This window comes from Lytechinus pictus, chromosome 1 (assembly GCF_037042905.1).
Source record: "Lytechinus pictus isolate F3 Inbred chromosome 1, Lp3.0, whole genome shotgun sequence".
NCBI lineage: Eukaryota > Metazoa > Echinodermata > Echinoidea > Temnopleuroida > Toxopneustidae > Lytechinus > Lytechinus pictus.
The window spans coordinates 19,686,880-19,705,444 of NC_087245.1; the positions used below are offsets into that span (position 1 = coordinate 19,686,880).

General features: G+C 35.1%; 1 protein-coding gene across 1 annotated transcript in view; it reads right to left on the reverse strand.

The window, feature by feature from the left end:
• Positions 1-308: 308 nt before the first annotated feature.
• LOC129264371 (SEC14 domain and spectrin repeat-containing protein 1-like) overlaps positions 309-18,565 on the reverse strand; it is a 37,773-nt gene continuing 19,516 nt past the window's right edge. The window contains exons 5-18 of the mRNA XM_054902243.2: positions 15,904-15,994; positions 12,952-13,062; positions 12,154-12,270; positions 10,836-11,007; positions 10,019-10,242; positions 9,377-9,499; positions 8,000-8,191; positions 6,998-7,112; positions 6,389-6,630; positions 5,179-5,301; positions 4,201-4,392; positions 3,601-3,794; positions 2,877-3,156; positions 309-2,100 (exon numbers count right to left, since the gene is read on the reverse strand). Of these exons, the coding sequence (XP_054758218.2) occupies positions 1,786-2,100; positions 2,877-3,156; positions 3,601-3,794; positions 4,201-4,392; positions 5,179-5,301; positions 6,389-6,630; positions 6,998-7,112; positions 8,000-8,191; positions 9,377-9,499; positions 10,019-10,242; positions 10,836-11,007; positions 12,154-12,270; positions 12,952-13,062; positions 15,904-15,994 (2,491 nt within the window). The 3' untranslated portion in view covers positions 309-1,785. The remainder of the gene's footprint in view (positions 2,101-2,876; positions 3,157-3,600; positions 3,795-4,200; positions 4,393-5,178; positions 5,302-6,388; positions 6,631-6,997; positions 7,113-7,999; positions 8,192-9,376; positions 9,500-10,018; positions 10,243-10,835; positions 11,008-12,153; positions 12,271-12,951; positions 13,063-15,903; positions 15,995-18,565) is intronic.

Sequence of the window (18,565 nt, forward strand, 5' to 3'; positions counted from 1 at the left end):
AACATTTTTCTGAGGTGGACTTGACCTTTAACAATTCAACACACAAACGCAAAAAAGCCGCGAAATAGCTCCAGAAATTGTAGCCCTGGAAAGTGGAAAAAGAGCCCTGGAAAATGAAAAAGTAGCCCTGGAAAATTTTTAAGTTTCTCCAAAAAGAGCCCTGGAAAGAAAAAAAGTAATTTTTTGGTTGGGGTGTGTTAACGTAGGGGGGTGGGGGCTAGATGTTATGACCGATTAGTTTTATTTCTTATTGTTTTGGTATGTTATTTTTATATTGTGTATAATTTATATTTGAGTAATTTTCTTTTATGCTATATGAGGACCCCTCGGTAGACCAGCAGCACCATGATTGATGCTGCTGAGTAGGGCCATCCTCCCGTTTTCCAATTATCAATTCACATGTATCATTTTATATGTATTGTTATTTGTTTTTAACGGAAATAAATTCAATTCAATTCAATACCCAAGTATGTAACATTTTTTACTAACACTAATATAAAACACTACTGAGCAGACAAAAATATTTTGGATCCCTTATAATATAATTTCCTTGTATTTTCATCAATCTATCGAGCTTGTTAAATTATACTACTTGTTTGATTTGTTTCAGGGTGTGGGGTTCAAAGAAGAGCGGGTAATCATTTCTAACAAGGATCGCACCCTTTCTTTTCTTTGCAGAAACTTCTAAATAAATAAAACCTCTAAATAAAAATTCCAACAATTTAACTTTTAAAGGTAAAAAATATTCCCCGAAACTAGCTCTCTTTGCCTTTTAGAAAAGAAAACAACCATAGCAAACAGCATTTCTTAAAATGTGCAGCAAAGAAAAGTGCCTGTTGCTCCAAACATCTCATTTGTCACAAATGCACAATATACACCCAAAAAGGATAAGACTTAAAAAATCGCTCTCAATCTGCCATCACAATCAACATCAACTACACTACTGACATCAAATGATGGCAATACTAAAAATATCCAAACCCTGCCATCAACGATGCAATCATAAACATCATCATAGTGAACACATACGACAATGTTGCCATCAATCACATTGACAAATGGCACCATTACTGCTATTGAATTCATCAAATGCTGTTATTTTGAATGGCATCAATAATCCCACCATCAGTATCTAAACTGAATACATCCCACTGCTGCCACCAACTACACTAACACTAACACAAACACTGATGTCACCAAAGCCATCATCAGTATCAGAATTGAATAAATCCAAATACTGCCATCAACTACACCAACACTGACATTAACTACATTGGCAGCAATAGTGATACCATCAAAGCAATCATCAACATCACCATTGAACATATCTGTCTACTGCCATCAATCACACCAACACTGAAAATGATTAAAATCATCCACCAATAACATAAACTCATAAAATAACATCATAATCATGCAAAGAAAATTGCAAGATGGTCATATAAGTCAAATAAAAATCAATAATTCTTGATTGGAAATCATTCAAACCCCTTCTTCATTATGAATGGTAAGATCTCCAAACAGCATGCCATTTCAAGACAAATTCCATCTATATTGTCATATTGCATTCTTTTCAAATTTGCTGAGAAAGGTTCTCATCCAAAATGACTTCTAGGCATATGAAAAGAAATAATGTAAATAGTGCACTGTTTGAACAATGCATACTTTTATTATTAAGACATTAGGGGGTACATTACTCCAGAAATGAGGGAAGTATGTACTCTCATCACAGAATGACCACCAAATTATCAGAATTGCCTCCGATTTACTTCTTACTTGTCATTTTTACTTTTTTTCAAAGGGGTTAAAAGTATTCAATCCTTTCCTTTCTTCTTTTTTAATGAAAAATAATAAGTGTATAATATAGTATGGAAGTATTTCTCTCACTGACAGATTTCTGAAACTTACCTCCTTTACTTTGTCCTCAAAATCCTTCATTCGCCTCAATGCCTCATCTTCTGGTCTGATGCCATAGCGATTAGGTGATGGAGGAGGCATCCTATTGAGACTTGAACGGCTTCCATTCAAGCTGCCGTGACTTCCAGTCAATCTTCCATTCATCCTACCATTGAGACTTGGTGGAGGAGCTGACATCACAGACTGGAAGGATTACAGAAAACAATTATTAAAGTAAAATTATCTCTTTAAATAATAAACAGAATTCTAAATCATTAACTATATAGTTTTTTACAAGAAATAAAGTTCAAGCAACAGATCATTATTATACCTCTATCTCATAGACTAATTGGATGGGCTCATGAAAACTAAAATATTCAACTTTCAAATTTTGGTGGCTGAATGATGCTTTGTCTAAATGATTTCTTGGATTTGATATCAGCTCATGTCTATCTTGGGAGAAAGATTGGTAAAAAGTCAGCTTATGGATACTGGAAATTGCTGAACGTCTCCCTTTTAGTGTGAAATTGTATTTGTTAATATTCTGTATTGCAGTTACAACGTTAAAATTACTCAGATATACACAAATTATAGTTAATACATAAACAAAAAAAGAGATTGCAAGATTCCAACTATTATGACAAAGGCAGAATGTTATCACTCATCTGCCATAAAGAACCTTTAACAACCCAGTCTATTATAAATATTGGACGATGAATATTCAAAAGTCGGAAGAAAATCAAAGGAGCTGAGGTATTTCTTTCATCGTGAATGTACCATGAAACAGTAATGGAACAGTGGTAGAGTCACTACCAGGAAAGCAGTATATGACAGATTCACACCCCTCTGGTTCTAAGATCTTCTTTTGCTTATGTTTCCAGATCAAACATAATCTAATTTACTGGATGCAAGCAACAAATTTGTTTACATCAAGAATTTATAGGAAGAAAATTAAGTCAATGCTAGACCATGACACCAACCTGTTGTTTTGTTGCTACAATGGGTACAACCTCTTCGACGGGCACATCCTTCTTGGCCACCACATCCCAGTCCATCTCTGGAAGCGGTTCCCCATGAACAGCACCAGGAGCCAGGGAGGAGGTGGAGGAGGTAGGGGTGAACATAGAGCCACCATCGGTGTCACCGAACAGGAGCTCCATCTCCCGTCTCTTGTTCTCCAGCTCGGCCATCTTCTGTGCCAGGTGGTCCGCAGCCGGCTGGAGCTGCTCTGGGATGACTCTCATGTTAGATCTGGAAGCCCTGTAAATAATCAATGGAAAATAGAGAATATGGGGATGAATTGTGTCATAGACACATTATTAAAGTTGCAACCAATAAATTGGTCTTCCTTTTCTTTTCAAAATTTTAAAATTGTTCCTTTCCAGAGCAAATTTCACACAAATTAAAGATATAGTATAACATCAACATTGAATACAACCACACTTCTGGAAAGAAAAAATAAAAGTATAATGAATTAGGAAATATTTGATGCCTGAAGCATAGTCCCAACATTGCTGTGCTTATGTTGTATAAAAATAAGGAATTTAAGTCCTCTGAATCCAAATACAAGGCTAGGACAACATAATTGTGGTCCTCAAGGCCAGCCTAGAGGACCAAAAACTAGTTAGAGGTTAGATCTCATCGTTCATATGCTAAATACATATAAATGGTCCAAATTATTATTTTCATTATTCTTCTGATTACCTGTCAGGTGAAACCACTGGTAGAGCAAGCCTGTCTAGGAGAGCCTGACCCATGGCTGCAGCCTCTCTGTACTGTCGAAGTAGAGCACGTCGTCTCGGTTCATAGGAAAGTAGGTGCCTGCTTCCTACATCACCACCGTACCCTGCAACTCTTGGAGCCACCTCCTGGCACAGTTTGTCCATCTGGGATATTAGCTGGGTAATGATAAATATTCCAATTGAACAGTTATAGACATAATCTTCACCCAAATTAGCAAGACCCTGTATACCAAATTTGATCAATACTATAAATACTATCACTGGTTATCAACCATTAACAGACATTTGATACAGAAGGAGATCTGATAAAGTTTATAACAAAATTGATGGTAAGTATATTCAATTAAAGAACCTTGTGAACAAATACATTATAAGGACTATATTTTATGTAAGATTTACATTCTGATTGTAACTATATACCCTCAAATGGAAAGCAAGATGAATTTGTGATTTAGTAAATTAGTAAGTACTTCTTTGATTTTGTGTGTGATTCGGATTTACAAATATGTTTTGGAATATTCTGCTGTGTAATAAAACAAATAAGTAAATAAGACTGTACTACCTTCTCAGCATTTCTTTGGAACATGAGAGACACTGAGAGCCTTGATGACCTCTCCCCCAAGGCCTGTGAGAACTGGTACCAGGCAGCCTCAAGACGTTGTGACTTGTCTTGACTTGGTTCAAGGTTCATATGAAGGGATCGTCTAAGCATCAGGGAAGTCCGTAAAAGGTTTAGACCGTAGTCATAAGTTTCCTGAAGGAATAGATGAAAGATGTTAATAGATCTAGATACCGAAGCAAATAGGTAGAAATAACATTTAACAAGATCAAATTTAATTGGTGTTTTGGTTCTCCAGCATATTACAATTATTTTTGTTCCATAACCATTTATTGAAACAATAAAGAAATAAAAATCTAATCAGCTCATTTATTTATCATATTAGACAAATCTCTGAAGTCCCAGGAAACACATCCATTACTTCTTGAGATATGCTCACAAGTTTGATGGAAAACACATGAGGAATAGACTTGCACATACAGAGGTTGTGATTTCTTTATACCTTGTGTTGCACCACTTAAAAGCATTTAAAAATGATTGTACATAAATGGAAGAACTAAACATTAGCCAAAACAGAAGACCTGGTTATGCACTGTTGACATGATAAAACATTCAACCTTTTGGAGAGTCAAGCAGGTGCTACTTTCAATTGATAGATTGGACCCCCCCCCCCCCAAGACAATGTATCCCTTCAAAATAACTGAACAATCCCTATTGTTTAATATGAAAGTTTCCCTGTTCTCAGGTACCCATTGTCACAAAACCAAACTATTTTGTCATCAAATAAATGATCTTTAGATTTGGAATGCAAGTGTCATGATACACTTGTTTAGCAAGCACAGAACAGCAACTCCATCTTGCATAAGCCAATAACATTAATCTTTCCAGAATACCCATGTCACAGAACCTGTGTCACAAATCAAATCTATGTTTTATTCAAGCAATGGAAATTGAAAGAAGAGTACAAATGTCTATTCTTACCCTTGCGGTAGTTTCAAATTTACTGTGTTCATCCTTGAGAGAAGCAGCCTCATCTGCTGATCTTCCAACCTCAATATGCTGTAGGAGCATGTTATCTAGCAGCTCAAGAAGCCAAGCAATAGCCTGATGAAAAGGTGGGAAAGAGAAAAATAAGAGAAGAATAACAGGAGAAATTTGCATATTTCAACAATATGGCTTACCATAAACTATTACTCATTATGTTATACTTTGTGGGTAATCTTCACTGGTGAGATGAATGTTCAGTTTATAACAAAAAAATTATAGAACATACTCAATCGCTTGGTCTTGCAACCAGTGAAGTACATAGCTCCAAAAAATAGGAGTGTATTGGCACATTTTATTCACTTCCACAAATCTAAATGGTTTATTTCAATGGATTTATTGCAAAAATAACAACTACAAAATGAAAAATACATGTACAAACTCTCAAACTTTTAAGGGACCAATAAAAAAAACATAAGGTTTGGAACAAGTATACAACCTCAGCAGAATAAAATAATCAATCTTTATCTTGCCATAACAAAACATGTATACAAAGCATCAAGTGTGTAGATAAAATGTAATTTGTAAAGGTATATTAATGTAAAGTATTTGTAATATGTATCATCCTGAGTAAGATTCCACCCATGGTCCAACTAAAAAGCACAAAGAGGTCATCAACGTTTTACCTGCCAGACCTTGTTTGGTGCAAGATTTTTTTTCAGAAGTGTAATTTATATCTCTAATATCTAATAATCTATGATGAAGGTTTATTTTTTAAGTCAATTCTTTCAAAGTAGGTATTCAGACTCTTTCATTCCATTCCAAAGTCATGTTTTGTAGGTAACACTGTACCTTTCAATCAGGAGTAAGCTGACAACGAACTTAACTTCTATTGAAATTCACCTTGGGTGTTTCTGGATAGACTTCCCTTCTATTCATAGCACCTTGGGAACTTCTGAATAGACTTCCTGTCTATTCATACTTTCATGCCCTTATTGTTATATTCATCACTCTTATCACGTATCAATCTTTAATTATATGCAAAGCTGCACAAGCTATTAAAATTGAAAGGAATGAATAGAAGAACTTAATTATTTTCTCCAATAATCAGTCAAGTCATGAACATAATGTATGCTCGTAATGAATAGTAATAATTTGTAGAAAACTAGTGTAAAATCAGGATAAAATGAATACTTCTTTTCCATACCTGTTCAGCATCTCTCTCGCAGCTCTTGAGCTGCAACAACTGCTGAAGCTTGAGCTTCCTGACCTCAGCCAGGTCACGACACCGTGCCCTTCGTCCCTCAAGCTCTGCCAAGATGCGCTCGACATGGGCGATGTGCTTCTCATAGTTTGGTGTGATGTCTTTACCAAAGGCATTCTTGATAGGTAGGCTCATCATCTCCAAAATACTCTTCCCCTCACGAATGGCTCGATCTGTGGTGTACACTGTTAAGATAATCAGAAAAGGGTGATTACATATCGAGTCTTTAAGAAGAGGTGTTATATTTAGGTTCACATTACCATTAAAATGTTATGCAATCTTTTCTTTAAAAGATGTTCATGTAAATGATAATGTTTATATAATCTTTAAATCTTATGTCACACATACTTAATGCACCAGCTGATGTGGGGGATGTGGGAGGCCTCTCAACAGAGTTCACAATTCTTTTAAGCAATTTCCATTTGTTGGCTACGGCAAAATCTCATTTTGTCCATGTTTGTGTATGTTTTCTACCTTTATATTTTTAAATAATTTTCCTGGAAATAAGGTACCTAAATATAACAAAATTTTCAACAGAGAGGGGATGCTTACTTGAGTTGTCAAAGTTGTCCAGGAGAAGTCTAAGAGCTTCCTCAGTGCTCTCTACAGAATCTACTTCAACTTCTCCTGTGCATAGTTCTAGTAGGTCTGCTAGTTTGGAAAATGCCTGTATGGAAAGAGATACAATAAATAATAGACTTGTTTATGATAAGTGAATAGGATAAAGATATATCTCAACAAAATAGTTTTCTTTACAAGAAGGGATTTGATTTTATGCAAAAATTTATCTAAAACTTTCCACCCAATAACTGACATGTGGATAAAAAACACCACAATTCCACATTTGAAATCAGGTTACTTTGAACAATTCAATCATAAAAAGAATATATATAAGAAGTACATTAAATAATTACATGGGGAACTAAAAATAACAAATATTAAATAAAATCAAAATAAAATCTGAATAATACTATGTTTGGAATACTTTCCCCTGAATCTTTGCCAAAGATTTGGCAACATTACATTTAATTTGTGAGAAATAGGAAAAGATATAAATATATACATCAAATTTGCATAACGTAATATTATTAACAAAAATCGATTTTGTTGGCAAAAAATATAGTGACATGCTTTGCATGTGATCGTGTCAGTGCAAAATTTTGCATTAATCAGACCAGGGGCCCGTTTCATAAAGAACTTGCAACTGTTGTAACTTTTCCATTATGGCAACTACCAAGGTAACCTTGATTTTGATTGGCTGCTGAGCCCTGTTGCCATGGTAGTTGCCATTGTGGCAAAGTTACAACAGTTGTTAGTCCTGTATGAAACGGGCCCCTGGAGAGATATGAAGGGGATCAAATTCACCCCTCCTTTAAAAACTAGGGTCTCATAACATGAATCATAACGATTGATCAAAGGGCTGATTTTCATGATTGATTTTTGAGAAATCAATCATACAGATTAACTGTACAATCAATCACTAAGCAGTTTTACCGGTGCCCTGGTTTGAAAAGCCCTACTAAAATAGGATTAAAACATTTAAAAGTAACTTACTTCTTGTGATAATCGGTGGAATCTGACGGAACCAATAACGAGGTTCCGCCGCCTCTCCAGACGAGAAGCAAAGCTACGGCATACTGTATCTAGGTAGTCCTTCTGAGCACCGATGTCACCCGCATGGGGATGACCACTCTTAATGATGGAGTCCGCTACATGACGAAGCTCGGCATAATTGCCATAAATATCCTGGTACATGGAATAGAGATAATATTATAAAAAAATATCTCTTCATACTGCATTCATAAGCACTTGTAATATGAAGTTAAAACCCCTAGTAGCTGGAATGAATCCATGTTCCACACATAAAGAGCACAATATCCACTTTCTTGTGATCATTCCAGCCAGACACTATTTTACAAATACGAGGAGCAAATTTTATTTAGTCACAAATGTGAAGTAGAGTTTTGCCAAAGGACATTATTGCCAAGTGATATTTGAATCCCCAACTTTTAAAATTAACAGTCAAGTAACTAAACCTCCACACCATACACCCATGGTATGTCCCCATCGATTTTTTTAAAGCAGAAGTTTTTTTTTTTCAATTACTGATAGATTCTTCCAGGCAGATCTAGGTGGCATGAGTCATCACATGATGATAATGAAGTGACATAATTGTGGGGGCATAGTGGTCTAGTGGTTATGACTCTCGTCTATCAATCTGAGGGACGTGGGTTCGATTCCAAGCCATGTCATGTTTTCCTTCAGCAATGAATTTACCCACATTGTGCTGCACTCAACCCAAGTGAGGTGAATGGGTACCCGGTAAGAAAAATTTCATTAAAATCCCTGAAAGCCAAGGCAGTCCAGCTGAAGCCGGGGTAATAATACTAGCAGGGCCCGCTGGGAGAACAATTTACGAAACTGAAGTGGCTACCCTGGTAAATGTGCCATTTTTACGAGTAATATTACAATTTTTCTGGCTGCAACTGTGCAACTATTTGTACAATAGCTTCTTTAATAAATAATCATATTGATTGACATTCTAGTGTGTAGTCTGGAGTGATAGCATGGCATGTCAGATCAAAGAAGAAACATTTTACTTTCCATTCGAACCAGTTTCTGCTGCACAAATTTTAGGATAGGGAACTTTTAAATCACATGAAATGGAATAAAATCAATCATTCATTGAATAAAAACACATGTTCATATCTCACAATAGGTGAGGGTGTTCATTGATTTATGCTTTGAAGTATATTCACAAATCAAGGTGAAAAGTAAAAAAGATACAGGTTTTGACTGTTTGATGGAGTGACTTTTTTTAAGGGGGTGTGGTTTAATGGCTTAATACAGGGGTGGTATTCACATGAACCCACCCTATATATTGTGTAACTGCTCTCTGAAAATAAATCACAAAACTGAACCCTAACTTACGGTGCACTTGAGTTCTAGTTTCTCATGTTCCCTCCTGAGTTTCTCAGCAGTCTTGTAGTCATTGCCAATGTCTATGTGTGACGATAAGAGCTTCTCTCCTGGTCCAACTATCCAGTCAATTACCTGAAAATTTCAACAACAACAAAACAATAAAAGTGGAGTCAAGACACCAAAAATGAAAAGAAAATAGGAGATGGAGAAGGGGAAAAAAGAAAAAGAAATTGTAGGAGGCAAATGAGATGAGGTGAAGGAGAAGAAGGGAGAAAGGGGAAAAAAATGAGGAAGACAAGGACAACGAAGATAAAGAAAAAGACAGCGAAGAAGACGACAAACAAGACAAAGTGTATGATGAAAAATAAGAAGAATAATAAGAAAAGGAGAGACTAGACAAGGGAGCAGAAAAAATAAGGGAGGAAAGGATATGAGAACAGTTAAGAGGAGGCGATGTAGAGTAGAAAGAATTTTTTTCTTAATTTATTTATTTATTTACCACTCATACATGTAGTACAAGTCATTTCAAATCATTTTAATTCCAAATAGGAAACAGAACAATTGAAGACATATTTGGAAAATTTCATGAAGGAATCACTATGCAGATTATTGATTTTTGTCAATCGCAGTATATATTCTTCCTTTTTTTACCTTTTTGATACCACTCTCCATATCACCTAGCTGCATGTGGACACCTAGCTCTCGATCTCTCTCTGCTAGGTACATCCTGAGTTGATTCTGTTTTTGTTGCAGAGCATCGAGTCTTTGATCCACCTCTCGGTGCATCAGCAGTTGGTCCTCTGTAGCGAAGCCCTGGTCTCCGCCTTGCCTCTGGAAACCCGAGTCGGTCTCCACACGTCGTGAAAGGGAATGGCCTGTGGAATAAAATTGGAAGAGTATTCTTCTCGTTATCTTGTTTAGTTCACTAGATACCAAAATGATCACTCATATATCATACACTGACCATTGATCATAACCTATTTTACCAATGAATATCAAACTTCATCCTTGCCATACTACCTTTGGGCAACATGTCCATATTATAACCATCATCATTGTCATTGTTGTCATTACCGCCAGCATTTTCATCATCATTCACATTAATATCATATTCATTTCTAACATCTTCCTCCTCATCATCATTGGCTCATCGCCATTATCTTTTTCATCATTTCCATCACCAACACTTACATTTAATCATCACCGTCCCAAATTATCACCACTACCACCATCATTACCATAATTCTCATCATCGTCATCACCACCACCACCACCACCACAATCACCACCACCATCATCATCATCATCATCTTCTTCTTCATCATCATTATCATCATCATCATCATCATCATCACCACCACCACCACCACCACCACCACCACCACCACCACCACCATCATCATCATCATCATCACCACCACCACCACCACCACCACCACCACCACCATCATCATTACCCACAACTCACCAAGTTGTAGCACACTGCTCGGTTGGTCAATGACAACCTCCCTCAATCGTTTCTGACGACGTAGCTGGTCTTCTGGAGTCAGCCTCTCGTCTTGTCTTGACAACAGCTCCTCATGAGCTTGCTCGAGACGTTTCTCCGTCAGACTGGAATCTTTCAAGAACTTCTCAAAGTCCTATAAGGACAAGTTATGACATAGAAAAAATGTAAGACATCATATTGGTCAACGTCCTTAAGATATGGCTAACGCCAAAATTGACTTTGAACAGCGAGGTGGTATGAATCAGCCGGACAACTTTGGCCACTACAAAACAAATGCTGCAGATTTATATTTTACATTTCCGGGACCGTGGTTTACACCAATGATGCAGTGTGCATAATACATAATCCTCTAGGTGTGGGGAGGTGTGTTTTTCTGAAATCAGAAAGACCAACTGAAATTTTAGAAGCATTTGTAATAAAGCCATTATTTTGGCATCAGATATTAATGCCAACATATATAACAAATTCATTTTTAATATACAATGTATATCATGAATTTTCCCATTCAAATACAGACAAATCAATTTCATTTCACTTTACACAATAGTTAATTACTGAGCTTTGGAGCATAAAAATGCTCCCTAGGGCTACTGGAGAACTAAGTCATAAAGTAGCCAACAGAGTGACCTGATATATGAAAATACCTACTCAAAATACCTGATACTTTATCAACTGTTCGGCACCCTTTTTCAATTTTTAGTTTATAACTTTTTTAATGTTTGCATGTGAAGTGGTGAATAATTATTCCAGACATTTAAGAAGCTTTGTGATATGAATGAGACTTGTTTGATTGTCAGGTCACTGTTATTAACCTAACACAATCAAACAAAGAAAGATTAAAAATTAGTCTATATTTGTTGATTAATGATAGAACCATAAAAGTGTAAACACTGATTATTTTGATGTTTTTTTCACAGAGGAATGAATGTATGTGTATCCCATTACCATTCAAAATTATTTCTAAACAATCAATATTACTCCAAAATAATTTAAAACTTAATTTGGTGTATGAATTTACACCCTTACCTGAAATATAAACATTACCTTTGATTTCAATCTTGCTTAATTACTTTTCTTGTTTGTTATATGATCTCACTTCAGCACAAACATGCTTCCACATAAATGTCTACACCACATTTTTTTTTATTATTTCTATTGGCAGGCACACAAAGAAAACTGGATGATGTAAACATGACCTCAGATATATTTAACACCGCAGACTTACTAGTCTCTTCTACAGCCAATTCATATAATGGTATATTCAATACTTCAGACTTACCAGTCTATTCTGCAGCCATTCTTGATGATGGTAGTCAAGTGCGCCCCCAAAATCTTCTGTCAGCTGACTTGTGTCGAGGTACTTTGTAAGCTTGGAAGGTGATGATAGGAATATTGTCTGTGAAGAGGGAGTGAATGGGAAAGTGTTAAAAACAAGTAAATTATAAAACAAACAGAATATATAGTTCATCCAAATCAATTTAATTGGTTCCTAATTCCTGCATGTAAGCATTTTAATCAAGAACGCGTAAAGTCAATTCAGATATTTTGCATCAGATACTGTGCATGATTCCGGTAACATTTTCATTTCCAAAATGTAAATAATATTTCTTCCAACCGTACAAATGTCACTCTATAGAGGGTTGGGGTTATGGATGTAAGTAACAAAACCCTTATGCACTTGGCCTTCAATATTTTTTTAGAAGTGACTAATGGAAGAATAGACTCTAATCGGTTGCATCACATGGTTTAGTGGTTTTACTCTTAATCAAAGAGTCTGTGGTTCAAAACCTTGTCCAGGTATCTTCAGCAAGGAATTTATCCATATTGTGCTGCACTCAACACAGGTGAGGTGGCAGGAATTTATTCCATGAAATGTAGGACTCTGCTATAGCTATGGTAATTATACTACATTATTGTATAGCACTTAAAGACTTATAACGGAAGTGATAGAAAAACAAACTGTATAAACATCAGTATTATGAGTATCTGTACTAGGAGTAATACTGGATGGTTTGAAGTTTGGGAGATGCTATTCAAGTGTAACAGTCATCTCGCTTTGAGCAAAACTGATATTTACCTCAAACGATTGTGACTTGTCTTTCTTGAGACCAAGGCTGGATCCCTGACGAGCCCTCGAGGCATCATTCTTGAGAATGTAGATAACACTGATGCTTCCTGCTAGTGTCTCCTGTATCGAGAGAGGCAAAAAAAATTAAAAAATATTGTCACAGAAAATACAATGTAACATACAGTTCCATAAAAATCTTGGGTTTTAATCATTATTAATGTCACAAGATTGTGACATTTCATTATTTCACTATTTGATAGATCTGGTAAATCTTTCATCGATAGCTTTCTGTAATATTTGGGAGTTTTATAAGACCCAACTGAATGTCAAGGTACATGTATACACCCACTGAGCTGCAAGCAAATTGTAATGAGTAAATGCATCAAGTACAAATACATGATATAAAGTATATATCATCAAAATGTGGAGAAAAAAAATTCAGACAATGGAATTAACCTAACTCAAGTGCAATCCATCTTTTAAAAAAAAGATAAATCTTCCAAAAACAAATTGAAAATATAAATGTCAATCTGGCTGAAAAGAGACTAAAATGACCTGTACCATTTGTTGTTTTATGACAGCTCATGGTTTAGGTTTATGATAGTGTGTCATCCCTGCAGACCTTATCATCACATCATTACATTGTTCTTGTATCCCCCTTAGAGCCCTTCTCAATTGTCTTAATACAAACTTTCAGCTTTTCCCACATCTTAAAGGATGATCTTGAAACTGATATCTTTTGTGTTCAATCACTTCTCAAACAGGTGTGACTGCCTCACAAATTTAAACTTTATTCTAAGGTTCAAAACATAGGGTTATTGTGGGCCAAAGACTCTAATGATTTCTCAAACTTAGGAATCAATAGCAGCTATAAACAAAGATTGTAAGAAGCTTGAAGGGGGTGTAATATTATTTTTATTCTTGCCTTCAAACAATCATTGCTTTCCTGAAAGAAGTAGGGCTACATGTACATGAATTTATATTGACAATCAAGAACCATATCATACTTAGGTTGAGTATATGAATAAATATAGTTAATTAATTGTATTTAAAAAATCATCTCATATATCTTTCAAGTGACACTTATTTCTAATATCCCCAAAAATACAACAAAAAAATTTAAATAACTTAAATTTAACTTGAAGTTAAACTTGAATAAGAAGTTAAACATATTTGAATGAACAGCATTTCTTAATTTTCAAGTCCTTGTGACTAGTTAAAACATTAAATCAAAACTATGTAGTTGCAAATAACCACCAAGTTTGCTGACATCTAGATCCATGTACCTCATAGTACTGTATGAGTTCCATTACAAGAATACACATGCCTGTATACAACCAAGGCTAGTCGTAACTCAATGTCAACATACACTTTGACACTTCCTAACAATAAATCACGGTCGTAACTGAGCAGCCAAGATCATTGCTTTTCAGGTGGAATGTTAACAATCACATGTAATATGAGGAAAGAGAAATCAAAAGATTGCCTTCCACTTTTAACTTCCACAATCACTCTACAGCATGCAATACTTCTCAAATTACCCCCCTCTCAAAAATGGTTCTCTTATTCATATTTCACTTAATCTCTGTAACTTGTTCTGCACATAATTTTTATCATGAAATTCTTTTTGGAATAAGATCAACCTATAAAGATAACTTATATGTTATCTATAAAGCAATGGGGCATATTTTACTCCTTTCAATAAAATTTGAAGCATATTAAGGGTACATGTACATGTATCACTCCGAATGAAACACTTTTTCTCAAATAATAGGCTTCATATAATCTCAATGTATCTGTCTTTTTTATTCTTTCAAAATTAATTTGTTCTTTTCTTAAAATTGAAAGATATGAAACATCCTCTTCTTGAAACAATAAACTAAGATGATGATGATTTCATCATTTGTCATCATTTTGAATACATCTGCAAGACAATTTGGACAATAATTTTTTTTAAAGAGAAAAATATTTGTAAACACAAGATCTGTTTTGGATTCCAGAAACTAGTTTATATAGGCCTACATGTAAGTTCCATTTTATTTCTTTCATACAATCCCTCTATAATTCATCCCAAAAAATTTGTTGAAACACGTACATTGTTCAATGCCAGCAATTTGCTGAATTACTTGTCTGATATGCTGTAAATGTATAGGCCCTGTACAACATGTATAATTAATTTACTTGGTAAATGCATTCTATCCCAGACATACCCTTTAATTCTTTGTAGTATCAGCACCTTGAGATACATTTAATTACCTAATTGCTAAATTAAGAATGATCTTATTATGTTCTCCCTTGGGGGTCAGACAATGTACTCATCATCACAAAGGAATTTGGTTTCTGCCCCCTTTGGTGTCGGAAGGCTCTGACAGTGTAATGTAATGGATATTGAGTCAAATAAAAATATAAGAAGGTCGTCATGTGCATGGGTGTGATGATAAACTGGATCTGTCGCATGTTTACATGCTCAGCCCAATGTAACACCCACACAGTCCGGGTAGGTACAGTAAACTTGAAAATATAAACCTTCCAATTATTATATTCCTCTTCATCCTGTAACCTGGCCTGGATTCACTTGCAGTGACTTTCCTAGACTGATCCACTGAACTGGTCCAGGCGATATGCTTTCATTTCCAATATATAACCCACTGTGGCACTAACATAATTTGGAATAGCATTTTTCTACATTTGCCACACTTGACTCGGGTGAAGTAATTGGGTACCTGACAAGAACTTAACCCTCGTAATACAAAATCACCTTGTTGACAACTCCACCAAAGCTGAGGTAACAATCGTAGAAAGCCAAGAGTGTCATATCTGACAAAAAAGTGGTGCTATACTGTAGAAGAACCCACTTGTTATACAATTAAAAATAGAATTCTAAATAGACATCATTTGGAGTAAGACAAGGGTCTCACTAACAAACATAAGATGGAACAAGAATTCATGCACATTACTCACCTGAAGAACTTTCATAACCAATTTAATTGGTTGCCATGCCGACCCTCTCATATCAACCAGTAGACTGAAGCCATGTGCCTTGCTCTCAGTACTAAAGATCAAACAAACAAAGTTTTGTTATTAATATTTTTTAATTAAACTCACTTTCCAAAAAAGGAGGAATTCATGTAGGTAACGAAAGGATATACGTCAGATTCTCTCCATGGAACTTAAGAAGTAAAAATTGATATACACAGGGTGCACCAATATCAACTATCCATATTGTCATGTACATGTGCAATTTTTGTTAGCCAAGAGGGCACTTTGCGTAATAAAAGGAGATCCAAGGTAATCATATGATTTATTGTCTCTATTTCTGTGTTTTCTTTTATGTTGTTGATGGAGCGATTGTGATACAGTCATATCAGGAAGGGCATTTTCTTAAGCTTCCCCCCCCCCCCCTGATATGACATAATATGGGGGCTTGTCTGAAATATAACTTTACAAGCCATGTTAACTTACTGTAGTTTGAAAAAAAGATTAATACAAGAATAACTGTACATAATCTGCAATGGCTTTGAAAAAAAAATACCTAGCTGCATGTTTGCTAGCTTAACCATTTTTAAAGGAGAATGAAACCCTTGAAACCAGCTGAATCCATATCAAAGAGAAAAATCAAAGAAACATATTGTTGAAAGTTTGAGGAAGATTGAATGAATAATAAGAAAGTTATGAGCATTCGAATATTGAGATCACTAGTGCCATGTAGATCCTCCCAACGGCAATGCGACCAAGATCTGTGATATCACACACGTACAACTCCCTCATTACTTTAGTACTTATTTCACTTATATTCTCACTTTTATAGAGTCTATCACAAGGTGAGGTGTTCTCTTTATGAGATGACAAGTACAGAGGTTTCACAACATTATATCATTGATGAATCGTTTGTCATATGATTAGAATGAGCAAAAAGAGATGTTTTGGGGTATATTTTCAGTGTCCAAATGGGAGAGTTGTACGTGTGTGACATCACAGATCTTGGTCGCATTGCCAATGGGAGGATCTCCATAGCATTAGTGATCTCGGCATTCAAATGCTCATAACTCTTTTATTGCTAGTCCTATTTTTCTCAAAGTTTTGTTGATCTTATTCTTTGATTTTTCTGCTTTCACAAAAGCTAACTTGCTCCAAGAGTTTCATTCTCCTTTAAGAACATGTATCTATTAATGTTGTTTTGTAATTCATGTAGCACAAGCTTTTTTAATATATAGGAAGTTTAAGCTATCTAGAGTAAAATAAAGTATCAAAAAATAGTTTTCATATTAGGCTTTGATATATAGGCCTACACCGGGATCATGGTATTAGAGCATAATGTTCAAAACATCAAAGATTACATGTAGTATTCATAGTGCAGTACAGTGTGCATTAAATCATTGTGGTAAGCTGGTAAGGGTGACTTACAGTAACAGTGTGCATTAAAACATTGTGGTAAGCTGGTAGGGGTGACTTGAAAATTTAGAGAGATATCAAATTAATAAAAAATCAACATTACTGTATTTGTGCATGATTCATTCATGATGTCATTACATCAATATTATCACACAGACATGAAAGCAAAAATCTGTAACTAATGTACAGTACACACATTAGCTTCACCAACCACAGTGAATAAAGTTTGACAATATATTGGGGTTTTTTTAGTTTGCGTTTATTCATATTTCCTTGATAAAGTATTACTGTCACTGTATGACTGATAATGGTTGTTATGAAGTGTATGATCAAACTATAAAGGTTGATAAATCGACTCAATGATGATCCACAATGAAGCTGTGTGGGAGTTTTTACAAAACTGAATTGTGTGCCATATTATATACCTGTAATCTACCCAGTTTTGCACTCTAAATTTTGTGGTATCTAAACACAGTAAACATTTTGTATTGTCAATTGTAATACAGTGTAATCAAACAAAAGAGACAAGTTTATTTTTTTAAAGCCTGGACTCATAGTAGTTTTCAAACAGCTTGTGAAAACATGTACATTGTATGGTGATTTCTCATGTGGGTATTAATTGGTTTAATTTATTGCAATCCAAGCATTCCAACAAATATTGATTTGATTCCAAAGGGACGATATCACATAATTAGAAGGTACACTATACACTTCCTATGCCCAGATTCAGAAATATTGATGGTACATACAGGTCTTAAAATATCTATCTTTATTACAATTAAGTTCCATACATGAGCTTGTGCAAACATCACAAGCATAAGTATGGAATATCATACACAAACTTCGTTGCAAAAATAGGATTCCAATCCCACCTTTGTAAAATACTATATTTTTGTACAATTCTTAAAAGACAGATAATAAACTACCACATAAGCCAGTGGGCGGGCCGAAAACCACCCACACCAATTCAATTGAAAGCATTAAAGCTCCAGTTATGAATGAAATTCATGAAGATTGATTCCATCACTTCAAATCAGATTTCTTTCATTATTAATCTCATCAGATGCAATCCAAGAATTAAAATTTAGTGTTAGCTCAAAGATCAATCCTCTGATCTATTTCTATTTAAATCTTTAATAGATTTTTAATTTTGATTTAATTTCCTTTTTTTTCAATAATTGTTATCCCTTTAAACGATTTGTTTTGATGCTTCAGGATAAGACCACTATAA